Source organism: Amia ocellicauda, chromosome 23, assembly GCF_036373705.1.
Source record: "Amia ocellicauda isolate fAmiCal2 chromosome 23, fAmiCal2.hap1, whole genome shotgun sequence".
Lineage (NCBI taxonomy): Eukaryota > Metazoa > Chordata > Actinopteri > Amiiformes > Amiidae > Amia > Amia ocellicauda.
This window is the reverse complement of record NC_089872.1, coordinates 18,039,504-18,059,195: the sequence shown is the minus strand read 5'-3', so window position 1 is coordinate 18,059,195 and position 19,692 is coordinate 18,039,504. Positions and strand designations below refer to the sequence as shown.

Below are 19,692 nucleotides of genomic sequence, written 5' to 3'. Positions count from 1 at the left end.
CACAGTGCACCGCGACACTGTCATGGCCGCTCACTGACGCTGTCCGCGGCACATGGGCGAAAATAAACAGAGCGGCGGTGCGACCGAGAGGCAGACAGCCAGCGCAGGGGAACCCGGGAGACATTAACAATTGCATCTCTCTGCCAGCCTGAACAGAAAAACCAGACAGCCGGCCAGGGAGGTACGGCACTTTCCAGAGAGATGGTGCGGGACGTGGAGGTGCCGGTGCTGAGGGGGTTTCTGACAGAAAGCGAAGCCCCGGGGTGGAAGCAGGACGTGTTGAGTGCTCCAGGTGGGTGACAGGGCACCTTCATCATATGCGCACAGACAGCATCACACACCACCACGTCTTTTATTAGCTGTGCCGAGGCTTATACCCTGCCTACATACTCTAGCGGAGGATGCGGGACTTGGTTTTGAATGATCCACACGGTAGCGGTGTGGATTATATGTGAAAATGTTATGTAATTGCACGCAATCATTATTCGCACTCCTGCCAATCTCAGCATTGCAGGCTTCTCGTAGGAAGTGTTACGATTATGTGAGCCGTTTTTTCCAGCCATGTGAAGTCCAGTACAGGCGCATTGTGGCTCGGACGGGCTGTGCTCCCTCGCCCGGTGGCCTGGACTCGGTGGGAAGAGCATTTTTCTTTGCTTGCTTAAATATGACCTCTTTTAATACCGCTATGATTGGGAGAATTTGGATTTCTGTGAGCTAATAAAACATGACAATTGTTATTGCCCCCCTGATTGCGTTTTGATGATCTATTATTTCCCCCCTCAAACTGGAGTACATCAGTATTGTGATCTTTCATTCAGATGTGAGCCCAGTTAATAGGCATGGCTTGGTATGCATACAGATATCTAGTAATGGGAAAAACTGACCGATTTATTGGTAGAAACGAGGCATTATTGAAAGCATGGGGACTCGACACCTTTAATAATATAAGTTGCAGGGCTGTGAGCTCTCAGTCCTCCTATTTGTATTATAACAGGGGGACTTTATTTAACTAAGTGCTATTTCACATTTAAATAAGTGAAATTCTATATATATTAGAAGAAGCACAGTGCAAGGGAAGGTGATTATTTGTGATCCCCCATTTGCTTCTGCAAGACACCATGACTAACAAATTGTGTGGCTCCATCCTTCTCGGCAGGATTGCAGGTTATTCCTAGCAGAGCATGTATATTGAGCATCCCCAGAATGAACGGATTTACTGCAATACTTCGCATGGATCAGTTGAATATCTACAGGGATCAGGGCTGGGGTCAATTCCAGTTTCCTTTCTCAGTTTCATTCCAATGGCAGTAGATCCTTTATGTCAATGGCGAAATAATTGGAGTTTGAAAATGGGGGATTTGGCAGAAAAGGGATTTGAAAAAGTGGAATTTTTCAAAAAAAGCTGGGGCTTCATCTTTCACAGAAAAAATGCATACACACATACACAAGTCACTTTAGTTAGGACAGGTGACCAGTCCAGTCCTCTCTGGACGGGAGATAAAGCAACACAACAATAGTGTGAGAACCTGGATCCACTGGAAGATGCGCAAGACGGAGTAATGTTTGTGCTTCTCATTGCAGACAGTTCGTGAGGTGGGGGCAGATTGCATCTGGTCCATGTATTAAACTCCATAACGTGGAGATCTCCACGTGGAACCTAGACATGTTCTCCGATGGTCCACAGTTTTGGGTTAACCATTGGATCATCGTGAAATTGAATGTGTGATTCAGGATGTCACTGTGCTGGAAGTCTCTCTGACCAGGCTTGAGCTTCTTGGCAGAGAAGCTATTTTGCCTTCAATATGTGGGTATATTTTTGGAATCCCTACCATGGGCACCAGGGATGAAAGAGACGCAGTGCAAGACAGATCTGTCTCCGTGCTTCACAATGTTTGATGTTCAATAAACATTCTCATATGTATAAGCACTGTTTGTCTTGGATTAAAAAGAGGCTTGGGTTTGACCAAAAGCATCTGATTTCCTCTCATGTTCATTGGTTGGCTCTTTTATTAATATTTGATTAGACCTGAAATATCTTTACACATCTGCAGGCCAGTAAAGAGTGCAGTGTTATGACCTCCTCAAATCCCTCTCGCCCACAAACGAATGCCTCCCACGTATCACTTTTGAAGTACTTCTCTTCACTGGGACAATTCTCCTTGACAATTAAGTTCCAAACTGCACACTGTTTGTAATTAAGATCTTTAATATTATGCGCTCATTATGAATGACCTAATATCGAGTGTTATTAGCGGTGGCAGAGCTGTTGTATTTTTAACTTCATTTAACACAACCGTTCCTTCAGGGATGTTGCTCTCCCTCCGCTATTAAACCTCCTCCTTTCCCCTCGCCGGCCTCCAGTCCTCCCCGCCTTAATGACTGAGAGGAGCACGGAAATGTAGAATATGAAGATGGGGTGCAATTACAGCAGCGCAAGGAGAGACCAGCTGATCTTCGCTAACCCACTTTTTCAATAATGCTGATATTTGTGTTGCCTGTGGGGTTGTTATTATTGTGTTTAAAACCCAATACCGTCTGTTGTCTAATGATGTTACAACCTGGCTTGACAAGAGGTAGAGCACAATTTCAAGATGCCTGCTGAAGAGACGCCACCATCTGCCGTTTGCCTGTGTTTCCCGGGTGCGAGCTTTTACTGGGGCAGTGTATATCACCTTGTCCAATCTGTAATGACTCGGGGAGGCAGGCAAGGTTAATGCACATTGTTTTGTTTGACCACAGAGGGCGCAGGGTCCCAGGCAGCCCCTCGGCCGGCACCTCGCACAGCTGGCACGGCGGGGCAGCACCTTGGGTTTCTGTTGAAATAAAAAACAGCATTTTCTCAATTGCCGTTACAGCTGTGTTTTTTTCTGTGTGTTGCAGAAAGCGGCCCTTTGCTGCAGTCTCTGCTCGAAGGAGAGTTCCAGGCGGTGTTATGCAGTCCGGTGGTCCTGGCCGTCCTGAGTGCCGGGGGGGTGGCGGACGAGAACATCGATGTCTTCCTGGAGAACATGGTCCTGGCTTATCTGAGCAACTCCACGGAGGAGGACAAAGCCGAGAGGTACAGCGTTACAGGCCTAACTGTTGTCTCTAGATTAGTCTGCTATCCTAGCAGTGCCACTGGAAGTATAGTGTTCATACCTGTGAGATCTGAATCGCCGTTGCTGCCACTCGGCGTACGAGCAGAATCTGTGAACATCCAGGACGCTGGTTATTGCAACTGTAACGACGGCGGTGCGTGCCGAGCTTCCTGAGGCAGACGGAACGCTCCGATGAATTATGCATTTTTCGGAGGCACCGCTTCACATGTAATTCTCTCCTGTGTTCTTGTTTAGCATAATACACACATTTAAAATGACTTTGCAGGCGCATTTACATTTAAATGGGGCCATGTAACACTGCTTAATTGCTCAGAGGGGAACCGGGGGAAGGGGGAGCTGCGTCTTGTAGGCCTCCGTGACTCCACCAGTGATCTGATGTATGGAGCGGGAGAACATGGGAACTGGTGGAAGTCAGACTGCTGAGCTCCGCCGTCTTTCCATTTAGCGTATACGCATACCGAAGCGTGTCTGTCAAAGTGAGCATTTGGTGATGGTACTGTGACGGTCTTTCACAGGGAGACGGTGCTGTTTGTGCTGGCGGTGGCCTGTCTGCAGCTCTTCGCCCAGAGTAACTGGACTGGCCCACCTGTTCACATCGGGACCCAGGACGTCCTGCCCCCGGCTTTGCTGCAGCGTTTCTCTGAGGTGCGTGTCGTCCTGGGACAGGGTGTAGGGGAACTTTTGTTACGGGTGATACGTTTACAATGGGAGTTGCCCCTTAGAGACATTAAATCTGCCCTTGTTAGAAAGGAAAAATACGAAGTTCAGTTGAGTTGGAGCAGTGTTGGACAGATGGTGGAGATGACCTTCGCCCTTGCTACAGTTCCACTGTTTATCTGTTAATCTTAAATGTTTAAACCCCAGTGACAGTGCGGTGGGTTATTTCTGTGGGCTTCGTTCTTCCCTCAGCCCCACGAGCTCGATGCCGCTGTGCTGGCCTGCCTGGTTCTGGACGGGGAGTCTGTGTACGGCCTGGTCTCCAATCCATTCCTGCTCCTGGTAGCCCGAGTGCTGCTGGTCAACTGCAGCTCCAAACTGGAAAGCTTTCAGGTGTGTGAATACATTTGTTCCCCCATTTTCTTTCGACTTCAGTATGATTTTCAGGTTTTCTTGGCCGTACTCTTTCTCCTGTAAGCTGTTTGGATAAATGTAACCCCCATCCTAAAGCCCTAATCAAATTATAATGTTTATGCCATATTATAATGTTGCTTTTAAACCGGGTTACAGCAAAGACAATTTTTTTTATTTTTTAAGTGAAGGAAGCCGAATCGGCAGTGATTTTCGGTGTGTTTTTCTTAGTTTTATTTTTGTACTTTTTCCCTCAAACCCCTCGTCTAGCCCTGCCTGTGCCCCGTCTGTGAGAGAGCACCGGCTTGTTTAAATTATTCCTGCTCCGAGCTGTTAAAGTGAGGAAACCTTGGCGGATACCTGAACGGAAAAATAACGCTGAAAAAGCATTTTTGTTCCAGACTTTCCATCGCCTGTCACTAAGTGGACAATATGCGATGGTAAATGAGAGACGTATGTAATAATGTCACTCCAATTCACAGCTAAACCAATAAATCGCTCCTTTCCCCCCCACCCCCCGCTAGATTTGAGCACGAGCATACATCACGGAGATTAATTCGGTTGTGAAAGATCGTGGTGTAATAAAACAAGCAAGCCGTAATTAATCATGTTTTCTATTCAGGTTCATTCGGCACAATCTCGTTTCCAGAAAAACAGAAATATTTTATAGTCAGGGAGTGACTTTTCTGTAACCCCGTATTTCAGTTCTTGCTTTGTGTAACCGCCGTAATTTTCTCGGTACGGTCAATTAACAAAAGGAGAGGATGTTGCAGCTAATGTGTTTTTTGGTTAGGTAATTTTTCTTTTAATTATTAAAATGATTGAAACTGCAAATAGCCTATTTACATTGGCGGGTTGGGGGATTCATTAGTATAGTTTTGTTCCAGCAAGTTTACTGGGAGATGACTTGCTTTCAACAGCATAAAGGACTTGCCCATTATAGTCTGAATATGTAAATGCGGCCTGTCGAATTAATAATAGGCTCATTTCTGGAGGACAGCGAACAGCAAACCTGAAGGGTAAACCTGTGTGTGCCTTATTATAATGTATTATATTATATTATATTATAGGACCAACCAGCACTCCAGTATCATCCTTGATTTAGAAATAATAATAAATAAAACTAATTATAAGCAAACACTTTTTTGTGAGGTTTGTGCCTTGCTCATTAATTACCCTTTTACTTGTTTTAAAAATACGTACGAGTGATTTTTTTTGGGGGGGATGCCCTTAGCCAGGATGATTAGCAGTTGTCACAATGTACGTGTTTCAAGAAACGCACAGTATGAGCCTGAACTTCGGTCCTGATGAGAGTTGGATCGACCTTATAGTGGCAGAAACTGATCACTGTACAGATGCCGTATTCCCTTATGAAATAATACTTTTTTGCTTTGGTTGATTCAGACCTGTAGCTTTTAAAACGAAGAAACCTCAGGATGTCTTCAGGCTGTTATCTGGAGTGCCACTTTGTGTTACTCGGCCGCTAGACCCCCTGTATTGGGAGAGGGAAGGGCTCGCCGTGTCAGGCGCTCTGGGGGTTTGTGCCGACCTGTGTCTTGTGCCTCCGCAGCTGCTGCCCTGGTGGACTCTGCGATGTGTCGCCCTGCACCAGCAGCTGCTGGAGGAGCGCTCGCCCCGGCTCCTGCACGAGGCGCAGGACAGCATGCAGAAAGGTAGGACTCGCCCTGCTGTACGCCCCTCGCTCCGGTTTCTTATTGATTTGGGCGGAAAAAAATATTTCTATAAGAAGGTAAATGATTGGGCATCCAGTGTTCTTGTTAATGTGATGCTGCCGGGAGGAGGGCTTGCCTCCGTGGGTTATTAAATTAACATGGTATTTTAAAGATCAGATCTCTTCAGTGCAAGATACAGCAGAATCAAGTGTTACGCTGAAACCAGGATCTTTCTTTATGCCGATGAGGGTGGTGTTTCTGTCCCCACCAGCAGGGGTCCTGATTTTCTAATGCAAGCAAGGAGTCCAGTTAGGGAAGATCAAACACTATAGTGGCATTTACTTTTGAAATGAGGCATCTATTGTTATTAAAATTGTGTTAAACTAATGGTAAATTAATTCCTCTGGCTTTTAATTAAAATTTAAAAGAAAAAAGAAATTAAAAACTTAAGCAGACCAATATCCACACTGTCTCCTGTGCATGAAGGAAATTGTCAGTATAGATGTTTTATAGGTGACATTCGCCGTCCCTGTTAGTGCGTTGGACGTCCTTTTCACTGGTGTGTAAAGACAAGTTGGTGGTGAAGTCAGCCAGCTGTTCCACTTCCTAATTAAGCACCGTGTCCTTGCAAATGTGGTGATGTAATGGCTAATTGACTGTGCCCAGGCATTCCTGGAGGATGAGAGCTCAGTGTGTTCTCGATGAGCGCTCTCGTGGGTTGACAGCTGTGTTCTGTACATGGGACCTCCCGGAGAGACGGGGGTCGGGGTGGGGGGGGTGCCAGCGGTTTGTGCCAAGCCTTCGTCCGCTTCCCATGCTTTCAAACAGCGGGCGGTGGGGCTGTCCTGTCGTGATGTTTTGGAGGATAGATGCACCTGTAATTGCTTTGTTCCTGGTTCTGCACAGCCTTTAATACCGTTTATTGCATTTTAAATTGGAGCTGGTGCTCTAAGAACCAGGATAAGCATTTTAAAATTGGTGCATTTGTTTATTTGACAGCTCTGAAGTAAAATTTAATGAGAATTCATTTGTAAGCATAGTCTTTTCAGCTGTGAAATACCTGCCTGTCCATAGATATGCTACGGAATTGTGCTCTCCCCACACAGCGGGCATTGCGTTGGAACGTTCATGTATTTTCCCAACAAAGTGTATCATCAAGATGAACACACTCTTATTGTCCCGCTCTGTGGAGTATAGCACCATACAGTGACTGCTTTAAAAGGTGAACAGTGTAGCTTTATCTGAGATAACAGTTCCATTCTCTCTCTGTGCGCTTTATGCTCTATTAACAATATGTTTCGCTGCCACGGTGCAAGATAAATGTAAGTTACTCTGAGCGGCAATCCAGCATCTGTGTCTCAGCCTTAATGTGGAATCGGATCCTGTGATGAAAACATTGGTCTTGCTCTTGCCCCCCCACACAACCCCGCCGGCCTTTTATTAAGATTACAATTCACAGCAGTGGCAAGGACCCGGTGGGAAAAACGCATTTGTCACTTAAGGGAAATAATACATACAATTAATCAGGTGTTTCTAAAAAAATAAATTCAAAAAATCTGATCTTCCCTTGTGGAAATTGGTAGTTTAACTGAAAAAATGTATATTATGCAAGATAAACGTATGGTTGTTGTATAAATTTACATAACACAAATTGTTGATTTAATTTTTTCCCTAATTTGTAAGGTCGTTAATCTTGGTACTTCTGAAATATAATTAATAATAATGTTGAAAGGTGCACTTCCTATTCATCTAAACAAAGTATTCAGTCAGGAGGTTTTCTTGTCCTAATAGTGTTTTTTTTGCATCATGTCTTTAATGATTGCAATTAGCTGGGCTATCTTCTCAATTTCTAGCCTATTAAGGTTGTAACAATGACTAATTTACTGTGGTGTGTGTCTTCAGTTCCGTTATGCTTCAGTCTACATTGTAATTTTATTCTATCGTGTAAAAGTTGAGTTGTTCAACATGAATCCCTGGCAAATCACATCTTCTATCTATACAGCGTTTCAGTTTGACATCGCGCTTATAACAGACCTCAACATCTGTGTCAGATCTTTATGTCTGTATAACAATCAGTTGAGTGATATTCTGCATCTCGCCAGCGTTTCACAGTAATGAAGCACGGACTGGATAGTGGAGAGAGATTTGAATAGGTCTCTCCTACACGGGTCAGAGAAACTTTATTTTTAATTAGGGAATAACCCAAATAGGTGGAGCTAGACTTGATATTTAAAGGTTGGTCAGAGGAGAAGAATGTTGACATTCCTCATTTTTCTCCAATTGAAAACCTCTGTGAGCGGGTTACTATCGATCACTAATTGAAATGTCAATTCTCAACTTTCACTTGCGAGGCAACTGGAGAAAAAGGTCAGGTAAATGTTGATTTTGTTGCATTTAAACTTAAAAATCCAGATATTTTCTATAACAGAATCCCTCATAAGCTTGTATTTAAGTTGGCAGGTTTGATCCAAACCTTTATTTTCCACTTGGAGTATTTTGAGCACCTCTAAGCATCAAGAACTGGGATCCAGTTTAGAGAGCTGACTTGGCCAGGAGTTTGTGGCAGCTTTTTTAATTATTTCTGGAGTGAAGCTGTTCACATTTATCCTGCACTCACTGGAGGTGAACCTCCCATCAATCATTTTTTTGGACTAAAATGAAGCCGTGTCATTTTAATTTACATTTTCAATGTAAATAAATTTCATTCACCGGTGTCTGCATTTTTTTTTTATTTATACACACACACACACACACACACACACACACACACAGGCTACTTTATACTTATATACTTTATACATTTTCTTTGTTTCCCTTCCTGTAATCTGGATGCTGGAGCTGTAAACCGACCTCCTCGGCTCCCGGCTCCCGGCTATGTTATTTATGCTTGTCTTCAAGGGATCCTGGTGACTCAGTGGCAGTGAGGTCTCGTTGTGGTCGGGCTTATGTGCTAATGGTCTTGTTTATGGGGAATTCAGTGTTGGCTTTGTTTTGCTGTGGCATTTAGAAAAAACGACAACATTCGAGAACAATGTGTTGGCGTCTCTGCCGAGCAGGTGTCCTCGGAGACCAAGGGAGGAATGACGGCCGAGTTGAGCACCTAGGGCTGTTTACGATCTATTTAAGGCAGAGGGGGGAGGTGTATAACTATTCTAAATTAGTATAAAACGACTAAACGCAACAACAATTAACTCTCCCTTCCTAATGAGACTATATTTTAAAACTCACATTTTCTAGAAACACCTTCTCTTGAAGTAGCCCAGAGCATCGGCCAAGAATAACAGTCCCCGTGTCCACAGAGAGCTCGGGGAGTGGATGTGTGCAAGACTGAGTCGCTCAACCCCGAAAGAGACAGCGCTGCTCTCGTTTCACAGCTTTATCCCTGATGTATTTTTTATGCTTGCCTCTAAACAGCAGTAAGAAGTGCAGTGTGTGTCAAGATAGCATTTCCAGCTGTATTTTCTCTGGGGGGAGGAGGCAACAAAATTAACCACAACATCATGTGTCATGTATTGAATAAAGTATTGACGAGACATGACAATGTGCTCTAATATGCGCACAGACTAGCGTTATAAATGCACTGTGAGGATGAAAAATGGATTGGCAAAATTCCTTCCTTGGTTTAGATCTACCCCTCATATCAATTAGTTGCTTCAGCCGACACACACGAATTGAACATTAGCGTCTTTCACCTGGTCCTGTCGCTTCTTGCGTCGCCCTCCATCTCCAGCGTTTACTAGTTGTTAAAAAGCCCCGTCCCTCCCCTCCCCTCCCAGGTGTCTCCACAGAGCCGCCGCAGCCGGTTATTGCTGCTTGATTTGTAGCTTGACAAGCTGGCCGGGGCCTTGGTGACGTCAGGAGACACCATTAGGGCTTGTTCTGTATGAAGCGCACATCCACGGCCGATGCTTTCTGTTCGAGAGGAAGGGATGCCAAAAGGTTTTTTGACATTTAAGAAGGACGTTGCATGTGAGTGTAGACTGAAGGGCTTTTTGCCCGCCATCTGGTTGAACGGAGAACATGGCCGGGTGCTGACGTCAGCTGTTCGCTGATGGACCGTCTCTGTTTTCTTAAAGGAGGCAATATAGCAAGATTGTAATGTAGTAGACTTACACACACCCACCCAAGATAGAAAGTGAATGTACTATGAAAAGGCTGTGTGTGTGTGTGTGTGTGTCTGTAGAGGCTTTGTTTTATGTAACACTTTCTCTCCAGTTCCTATGAATATTGGTCTACACACAGAGCCACAGATACACTGTGTGCTTCAAGGAGGAAAACTGTGGAGGTGTAGCAGTGACAGGCTGCTCAAATTATTTCATATGGACTCGCATCTTGTCCTGGCGTTCCCGTCTTGTAAATCCCACTGCTCTCCTCATAAACAACTCCTTACACGGAGGGGAGACGAAGTGTGGAAAGTGTCTGGGAGTCCCAATGCCGCGAGAGACGCCGGCGGTGGAAAGCCGGCGCTTGGTGCCGGAGTGAAGGCCCTTTCGTTTAGTTTCTGTCCACACACTGGCCGCCATATGTAGCTCATCAAGCGCCTGTTGACATGTTAGAGAGTGGCTTCCCAAGATCCTGCTTCTCTGTGATTGCAGGAGGTGATTTATTCTGCTACCTTAGCTGGATGTTATTAAACACAATACAATTTTTTATTTTTTTCTTCCCCTCGTCAGATTTGGAGTACTGTGAGGTTCTGGGTGTGTGCCAATAAAACGAGTAAAGGAAGAATATTAAAATTAGTGGCTTGTAAAACAAATTGAGCCCCTTTTATTGTGTGAGAGAGTAGTTTTGGAAGACAACCTTCGATTCGTCATATGGTTATTAAAATGCATTGCAGATATTCATCTTTGCACAGTGTTGCTTTTTTTTTTTTTTAAAGCGTCTAGATTCAGAAATAAATTACCAATGGTTTTTACATAACTTTTTTTTTTATGTTAAAATCACTTTCACGTGTTTCTTGTTAGTGCTTTATTATATCATCCCCAGCAGTTACGTAGTTTAAATGAAACGGGCAGCCAGCAGAACACATCTGACTGGCTTTATACTGATCATCTCTTCGGGTGATTTGAATTGAATGCTAACCAGTCTAATTGTTGCAGGGTCAATCTGATGTATGTTTTTCTTTACCCTAGTTGAAATCTCTGTTTTTTGTGTTTATTTGTACTCATCCCATAGTACAGGGATGGAACGCTAAAGAATATTTTTCACTTTTATTTCCTCTCGCATCAGAGTGACAGTTGGTAGTATAAGTTACTGCATAGGTTTCGTTCACAAATGACTGTGAAAGGAATGAATCTTTTTCATTTCGTTTTTTTTATTTTTTTTTAAACGGTTTGATAAACCTTTTACTCCGCCTGAACATGTGACCTAATTTCACGTTCCAGTCGAGCTTGCTGAGCATTTAAGTGCCAGTGATTTCACAGTCTGACAGGAGAGAAAGAGTATTTGAAGCTGATGCTTGTTGGTTTAAAACTGTAATTTTTTTCCCTCCTGTCACTAAAACCGGGACTCGGGAAAGAGATTTCATCCATAAAATCATTCTGATGAAAGAGACACCGCTTGAGTGAATGTAACGACAGACTTGGCCGGGCTGTAAAAGCTGTGTTCTCCACCACCATATGGCACGTTATAAATTATACACGCAGCGAGCGGTGTTTGCTTATGAACTAGTTTGGACTGGATATGGGCAAGATGCTTTTCATGGGCTGCAACTAATAATATCACAATAAAGCACAACAAGTAATAAACTGCAGGTGATGCGCGAGAACGCCAAATCTCATCCCTTGCACTTTGCAACACATTTACCGCTCTGTTTAGAGCCAAAGAAACTACGTTGTTACCTTTTATAGCTAAGGTTTAGAAGAATGAAATCATCTAAGTCCTTGTGTAATAAAACTGAGAAACATCTGACTTCTTCTCATCATTTTCTAGTGCTGAAAACAGAAGTCTTCTTCACCATGGACAGTTATCGCCCCTTGGTCATCCAGTTCCACCTGGAGTCTGGCTATACCTCCCTGACGTACTACGACTATAAGAAAGCCAAGGAGCACTTCGATCAAGCACGAGAGCTGTCCAAACTGGAGATTAACGTGACAGGTATTATTATTGTGTCAAGAGCTGTTGACATGCACAGTGCTTGGGTATTATTTCTGTTCTGAATGTGAGGAAGTATGACATGAAACAGAGTCTTACTTTGCTAGACTCTTCAAGTGCACACCTCTGTTACAACTTCAGACTCGTGTTGAATGTTTAATCTCCCTGACTTCCAGCAGGTGCATGGGATATAGATGTCTAAAGTGACAGTGTTACTCTGGAATTTAAAGAGTCTTAGGGGCTCTCAAAGTCCAGCGTGTCCCAGTCTGTTTCACAGCATGAATGTGCGTCATAAAGCTGCCGTACCCTGTTTATTATAACTTCAGTATATACATTATTAATTGTGTGGCACAACCCTGCGATGACTCATTTTCCTCAGAGTTGTTATGCACTGGACAGCAAGGCCGATACTGCGAAAGCTCTCGGAGAAGCCACGGGTCCAGGTTTTTCTTGGACAGCTCATGGCAAAAAGATGAATATTGATCAAACTGTCTTCAGAAAGAGTTGCAATGTACAGAACATTTTGCAGGTCATCTTCTGGTTGCGTTTTCAGTTTAATCGTATGATCTGCCAGGCTCTTGAGCCTTAAAACAGTGGTGCACCATGGGACTTGTTCCCACTGTGCCAAAGTGGCTAATTATGAAGACCATTTACCATTTTAATTTAACTTTATATTGTATGTTGTCATCAAAGAAAGCAATGGTGGCATTTACATTTGTAAGTGTTGATAAATACTGGTAAAATCTATATATTATCACATATACAAAGCCTTAGGATGAAGTTGTTATTATAAGAAATAAAACCTTAAATAAATAAAATAATCTTACTCTGATATTGGCGAGTGTACCTTTTCTTTAAGTCACAGTCTTCACTGTACAGTGCACTTGAGCCGAGATGTGAAGTAAAAGTACAGCATTTTTGTTTGAGACGATAATTTATTATAATGCTTGGAGGACGGCTCGAGAGTTTTGCACACTTGACGGCACACCAAGAATTTTCCAGTGGCTTGTGAACCCTCGCCAGCCCGTGACAGCTCATAAATAAATAAGCGATGTGTCTTGATTTCTCCTAGGTGCCCTGGGGAAGCGCACACGGTTTCAGGAAAATTACTTGCCTCAGCTGATCCTCGACGTGCAGCGAAAGGAGGACGACCTCTTGGAGAGCGGACCCACCCCGGCACCGACTCCGCGGGAGGGGCTGCCCAAGGTAATCCGCAGTGTCCCTGCTCACCTGCCCAGCACCTGCTGACCCCACGGGGAAGGGGGCAAATTCGAGAGATGGCTCATGTTCCTACCAGGGGGCGATCTTATCTTCTTAGGCCTGGGACATGAAATAGTGTCACTGAAAGCCTTGCAGTGCAGTGTCAATGGTTTGGGCTTTTTCTCGCTTTGTGGTTCCCTCTGTTGATCGTGCCGGGGGGTCGTGCCCTGCTTCGCTTTGTCCGTTCGGTCTGCCGTGCAACCCCTTCCGTGGAATTTGGCCCGTCTGTGCTGTCCGTGCCTCACCCCCTGCCCTCACCTCGCGCGTGTGAGGTTTTATAGGCAACATCTGTAGAACCTATAGAATTCACCGCTTCGCTCGCCGACGTAACGGCCTTTTACGAATGCCAGACGCGGAAAGATCCTCCAAAAATAAATAGAGGCAAAGCCCGACGGAGTCGTAGCCTGGGTTGAGACTGACGGGCGCAACCGGGGCCGGAGCTGTCGGGGGCTGTAAACGTGTGCTTTCTTCTCCGCTGCCTTGCTGTGCGGCTGACAGGTGGGAAATTAGTTCTGCAGTTGACGACTGGGGCTCGGGTTCCCCGGGGGGGGGAGGCTCTGATTCGTGGATAGAGCCCTGATGAGTATCAATGCACACACTTCCACTGGTCCCATCAGACAGCAGAAAATGGTGGCAGGGATTGATGCCTAATCTATCTACTTCTATATTCACAGTCATGGGCACAGACCTCATTAAAGGTGGATATTGGGGGGTAAAAAAGAAAAGTAAACCAATAGATCTTTTCCAGACCCAAGCGATTTGAATTTGAGCGTTTGCTGTGAGTTAAATGGACCGATCAGACTTGGTGTGACATTGAAACATGGACCACAGTGACACGTGGCCCTGCTGCAGAGAGAGGGTCTCCAGCGAGGGGTACAGAGACGGGGAGAAGACGAGCACCTTTATCTCAGCCATCACTCTTCAAAGGCAACCTTGAATAGTCTGACAATTAATTCTCACCTCAGTTATGTAAAGCTTGTAAAGGCAGATGAGCAGAGATGTATATTGTCACAGGAGAGCTCACTATACCTTTCTGTGTGGAAATTGAAGGCTTTTTAGACTTACACCTCAAGACTGCTAATAAGTTGTACGAAATGCATGTCTAAAAATAAGTTTCAGTGTACAGACAGGACTCATTTGCAATTAGTAAAGCCCCTCATGAAAACGCACAATTTGGAAGGTTTATTTAAGACCTCTGGTTATGGGCCATGAGAATTCCTCATATTGGTAGATCAGCGACTATATTGAACTTATCCAAATTAATTGTGTGTGTTTGCTCTTCTTTCTGTGTCTTGAAGTCTGTAGCAGACAGAGACATTTGGTTCTCAAAACATCTGATTTCCCTGGCCTTGACACTTTAGGTGGACGTGGTAAACATGGTTTCATTGATAACGACCCTTCCTGTTGTTTCTGAGGGTCGTCCACAAGGTCACAGCAGTGCAGATGTTGCAGTGTTGACTGGACCCATGCAAGACTCCAACTTGCGCACTCGCTGCCTAATGCCTTTGGGTTTGTGTTGTATACAGTACTGCTCCATAATGCTTCAGTTCTGCTTCTGATTTAATAAGTATACAGACAATTTTAGGTCAAAAGTTTGAGGTTAAAGGCAGGCTGTACTTCGAGACAATAACATCAAATGGCTTTGAGCCGCTCTCGTCTGAAAGATTAAGTGAATCCTGTCTGTGACAATGAAGAAAACCTACAAATAGGCAGACCTCTTTATATCCCCGATGTAATGCTGATGAAGTTGCAAAAGATGTAATATGAGGTGTTGCAGAAGAGACGTAATTTCCAGATGTGGGCCAAGGAAGCCGTCGTTGGTTATTTGTCTGTTTCATCAGGGCTGTTTTTACAGTAATATTTCATGCACAGCATTTCTCAATTCTTTAGAGAATGAGGGATTTCAACAAACTCGGAGACAGGCAGGGCTCTGTGCATGTTAAGACCTGAATCTGTTTTTTACTTATGTTAAAAAAAGAAAAGAGGAAAAATAAAAGGGTGGTTATAAACTAGGTGTGACCTGCTATGCGTCGATTTATCTTCTCCGGGATCTCTCTTCTCATGTGTGAGTTGCAGTCTAGTGTATATTTGAGTTCTTGCTCTCAGCAATACAGTATTCTCCTCAGATGGAGTATTTTTTCCTCTAACATTCGTTTCCCATCCAGCGATGACGATGGCAGTCTCGAACTGTGGTCTAGACGCCCTTCTATTTGGCATACGTACACTGACAATGTCTCTGTAAATTGAGAAAACAAAATTAGACTGTTCTCGTCCTGTTTATGTTTATAGCAACATTCCTCCCAAGAAGTCGACGAACTGCCGGGTATTTCATCATGTTAATGAGTCCGAAAAACGCAGAGGTCGTCTTTGTCTATAGTTATGAGCAGTTAAATGTCATCACGGTTATGCTTTGGTTTACACAGTACAGTCAGTCTTTGGAAATCTTTAATTGTTCTGCTGAAATATTCCACTTGGAAAGAAGACAAAGAGCTCGGACACATTTCAGTCGTGTAAGAAGGTACGAGCTGATGGGAGCGCTGGCGCGTGGCGGCGTTGGCGTGCTGTCAGACTGACTGGTTTTTGTTCCCGCCCACAGGACCACGATCTGAGCGACGATACGGTGCTGGACAAGATTCACTTGGCAGAGCCCGGTCGGTATCAGCTGCCGGAGCTCTGTGCGGAGGAGCAGGCTGTCATTCTTGGCGTTTGGTAAGACGACCGTGACCCCCTCCCCTACGCTCCCCTTTCCGAAACCCGTACCTCCCTGGGAAACTGGGTCCAATCACACCGGCCTGCTGGAATGGAACCGCTTACAAAATTGGCTTTTCTCGTTGGCTTGTTCACCACGGTTGCCGTAAAGCTCCAGTTCACAGCGGAGATGCGAGCGCCGGGTCGCCTGATCAAGTCCGTACCCACGCCGCGATGGAGAGGGATGCTCTTGGGGGTGGGTGGTGGGGGTTTGAATTAAAAAAAAAAAAAAAAAAGTCCAAAAATGTAATTGTAGGTAGGTTTGAAAGATTCCCAGCCGTCGGTGTCAGAGGGCCGTTGATAAATAGTCGGCAGAGTCGAAGCGTGTCCCATTTACCTCTGCGCTCGCTGGAAAGACGGCGTCTGTACACGTCTGGGGATTGCTGGCTCGGGGAGTTTATTATAAACTGTTTTTAGAGTCTGGTTCCTGCGCGAGTAACAGATTCATTTTTTAAGCCTCGTCGTCAGGGCTGCAGCCAGGCGCTTTACGAGGATGGTTTTTGCAGTCGTTTGGAATATCCCATCCAGCATGAGAACAGATAAATTAAAACCGACAACTTTTTTTTTTGTTTTTTCTCCCCGCCCCCGAGCAGTAGGGCTAAGTATTTTTATTGGCAAGACTTATTATTATTGTTGTCATGGTCGTCACTTCTGTCACTGTCTTCACCATTCCAGCATCATTAGTTCTTTCCCCTTTTATTTTCTGCGAAGCCCTGTGTTTCTCTTGAATAAATTGGTTGTATCCTTAAGTAACTGGGGATGCCTAGAATAGATGTATCATTTAGTCCCATTTTCTTGTTTAGACCAGTTTTCATAGTGAGAATCATCACATAATGGGCCCACACAAACTCTGTAAGAAATCCTCCGCCTCGTGCTCATTCCCGTTGTGTTTAAGCCGCTTGCAGTTTGGGTGGTCGTGCACCGCAACCTCTGCATGTTCGACGGTCTGCTCCCATTACATCGCTCCGTGAGGGTTTCTGTCTCGGACTGCGGTGGGCCGACACAGGGCGGTTTTTATCCTCTTTCCATCTGTGCGGCTCATTGTGCGTGGGGGCCTTTTCTGCTTTTCATAAGAATCGCACACGAGGGACAGATAAAAGGGTGAATCTACAGTTACTCCTGAAATGCTGCAATTAAATCAATGAATAATCATTTGTTTATGTATTACTGCATTGTGTAATCAGTTTATTTTGTCTTATTTTGTTGTTGTACTTGGTAAAACTGTTTATATATCTGGCTGTGCTGTGCGTGGATGTGTTTAAATGTCACATACGTCAGCGTGGTCCTCTCTGGGACTGGCTGATACTGTCAGGAGCCACGTTACATCGATGGATCATTAGCTGGTAACACAATTCCTCCCACCGCCGAAATGGAAAAGTTTAGTAACATTAGAACAGTTCTGTAAACGGAGGTCACCTGCAGGAGGATATTAAGTGTTTCAGAGGCATCGTGGTTCAATATTCCTGTCCTGAAGAGTGGCGCGTTGCCAGAACTGGATGTAGTCAGTTATACCTTTTCACATGATCGCGTACGACGAGTCCCGTTCTCTGTAGTTGCTGTCGCAGGCTCCGGTGGTGTGTTTTAATTGGGCTCCTTTCTCCTGCGTATGGAGACCAGCAGTTAAACTTGTCATCTCGTCTTGCTGCTGTAAAGGACAAATTGCATGTGTGGAATAATTAGCAAACATAATTATGCTAGCTGTGATATAATTGAATTGACTGATCACTTGAAATGGATGACTGCGGTCCCATGGGGAACTGGCGGCTCGGCGTTCCTCTGCTTGGTGCCTGTAAGCTCCGGAAGATATATATGCATTATTCAGTAGGGGGGGAAGATCTTGATTTGTTTAATTTTCTATTCATAGTGGGCATAAAGACCTGCATTTTTTCCACACGTATGAAAAAATGCATCTTTATTAACAGGAAAAATGAATTCTCCTGAAAGTAGAGCTTGAGGTGCTTTTTGTAGCATTTCTCCTAGACAAACCTCTCGTTCCTGACTGGCACATTCTCAGCTGGCCTCCTCTCGCACAATTTCACACAATCATCAAGTTGTGAAGAGTGATTTGTATATGTACATATAGGAATCTGCTTTGAAAGGTAAGCAGACTGATCAGGCACAACGTTTTCCTGAATGAAGATGACAAACCGGATAAGCAGAGTGTTTTAAAGGCATGATGGGCCGATTTTGATTTTTCTCAAAATGGGAATATTTGATAGGCTCTTGGCGAAAAGCTACTTGGTGCAGTGAGGTGTGCTTCCAGAGGATCCCAATGTGTCCGTCAGGATTTTCACTCACGATGTGGAACGCACCTCAGGTATTAGCATTTTGAGCATTTCGGTGGCCCAGAGAGCGTGTTCGGAGACTGCGTTTTGCTTTATGATGTTATAAATCTCCATTTTCAGGAGTTGCGGTCTGTTCAGGGAAGCCCGTTTTCCTACTCTCCTTTCCAGAACGCATGCCCCGGTTCCCAGCTAGTTTTAACACGTTCCTGGAAAAGAGCGGGCCGGTGGACTCGTGGCAGCTGGCCAAAGCTACAGCTCCACCTGAAAACAGTAGTCGTTTCCCCCAAACCTAGCCGGAATCGCTAAGAATTGTTTTAAAGCGTGTAGAGGGGGGAAGAATCCTAATAAATATAAAGCTACTGCACTCTCTTGTATGTGTTTTTTTGCTTAAATAGCTTTGGCATGTTTACCGGATAGTTTAATAGAGGTTTGGGATGTGGAGCGCGTTTAAAGGCCAAACTAATGTTAATGTGAAGATGTCCATCCATCCATCATCCAGGTGGTGTTACACACAGCAGTTATACTACATTGACACTTTGTCTAGTGACATTTTATCTTAAGCATCAATGATTTATTAATAAACCCTCCTGTCCCCAGTTTTAAATTGAGCTGATCTTTGTCGTTTGCTCTCAGTCTCTTTGATAAGTAATTCTGTAAGTATTTGTAGTTTATATAGTTCAGACAGGCCACCAAATTGTTAACTGTGCAGTTCATTCATTTTTCTACCAGCTACACATCTAAGATCTGTCTGATTTTATCTTGTGTTCGAATGCTGCAATGACATCAGGTCTTGGCAGTGCCGTTGTTGTTGAAAATCTCTTCTAAGTGGAAAGTTTGCATTAGGTTTGTTGAATAAATGCACACAGATGTCAGGTGAAGGGCTTCTTGAAAGAGTGCCTTTTATTTGCCATCATTGTTCGTAGTGCAATAGCTTCTCGGTGACCGAAGGATTGGGTGGCTCATTTAGGGCTCTTCATTGAAGACAAATGCAAAATCTATTTCACTTAAATCAATTGCTTTACCAGCAGCACGAGATTGATACAATTTGTGAAGTATGGGCAATAAAATCGCTTTCTCATCTTGCTCGAATGACTCTGTATAATGTGAAGCACACTCTCACTGCATCTGTGATTATAATGATAGACCCAGGCTGTGTATTAATCAATAGAGAAACGTACCTATCACCGTAGATCACTTAACTTGATAGCGTCATGGGATCGGATCAGTGTAGGTACCTGTGTTAGCCGTATTATAGATGTAGTGTTATTAAATGGATATGTGAAGACTGTTGTAAAAGGTCACGAGAAAATAGCTGTGCAGACTGACACACGTGCTCTGTGTTCACAGTACGGATTTCCAGAAGAACAATCCAATTCACAAGCTGACTGAGGAAGAGATCCTCGCCTTCACATCAGTAAGTAGCTTGTCCTTTTATAAATCCTCCTTTTCGTGGCTTATGTCTGTTCT

At 44.3% G+C, this 19,692-nt stretch overlaps 1 protein-coding gene across 1 annotated transcript in view; it reads left to right on the top strand.

The window, feature by feature from the left end:
• Positions 1 to 19,692, top strand: part of ttc27 (tetratricopeptide repeat domain 27) — a 58,203-nt gene continuing 38,511 nt past the window's right edge. The window contains exons 1-9 of the mRNA XM_066696650.1: positions 1 to 292; positions 2,881 to 3,058; positions 3,614 to 3,743; positions 4,008 to 4,148; positions 5,737 to 5,839; positions 11,771 to 11,935; positions 13,005 to 13,138; positions 15,789 to 15,901; positions 19,573 to 19,639. Coding sequence (XP_066552747.1) covers positions 202 to 292; positions 2,881 to 3,058; positions 3,614 to 3,743; positions 4,008 to 4,148; positions 5,737 to 5,839; positions 11,771 to 11,935; positions 13,005 to 13,138; positions 15,789 to 15,901; positions 19,573 to 19,639 — 1,122 coding nt within the window. The 5' untranslated portion in view covers positions 1 to 201. The remainder of the gene's footprint in view (positions 293 to 2,880; positions 3,059 to 3,613; positions 3,744 to 4,007; positions 4,149 to 5,736; positions 5,840 to 11,770; positions 11,936 to 13,004; positions 13,139 to 15,788; positions 15,902 to 19,572; positions 19,640 to 19,692) is intronic.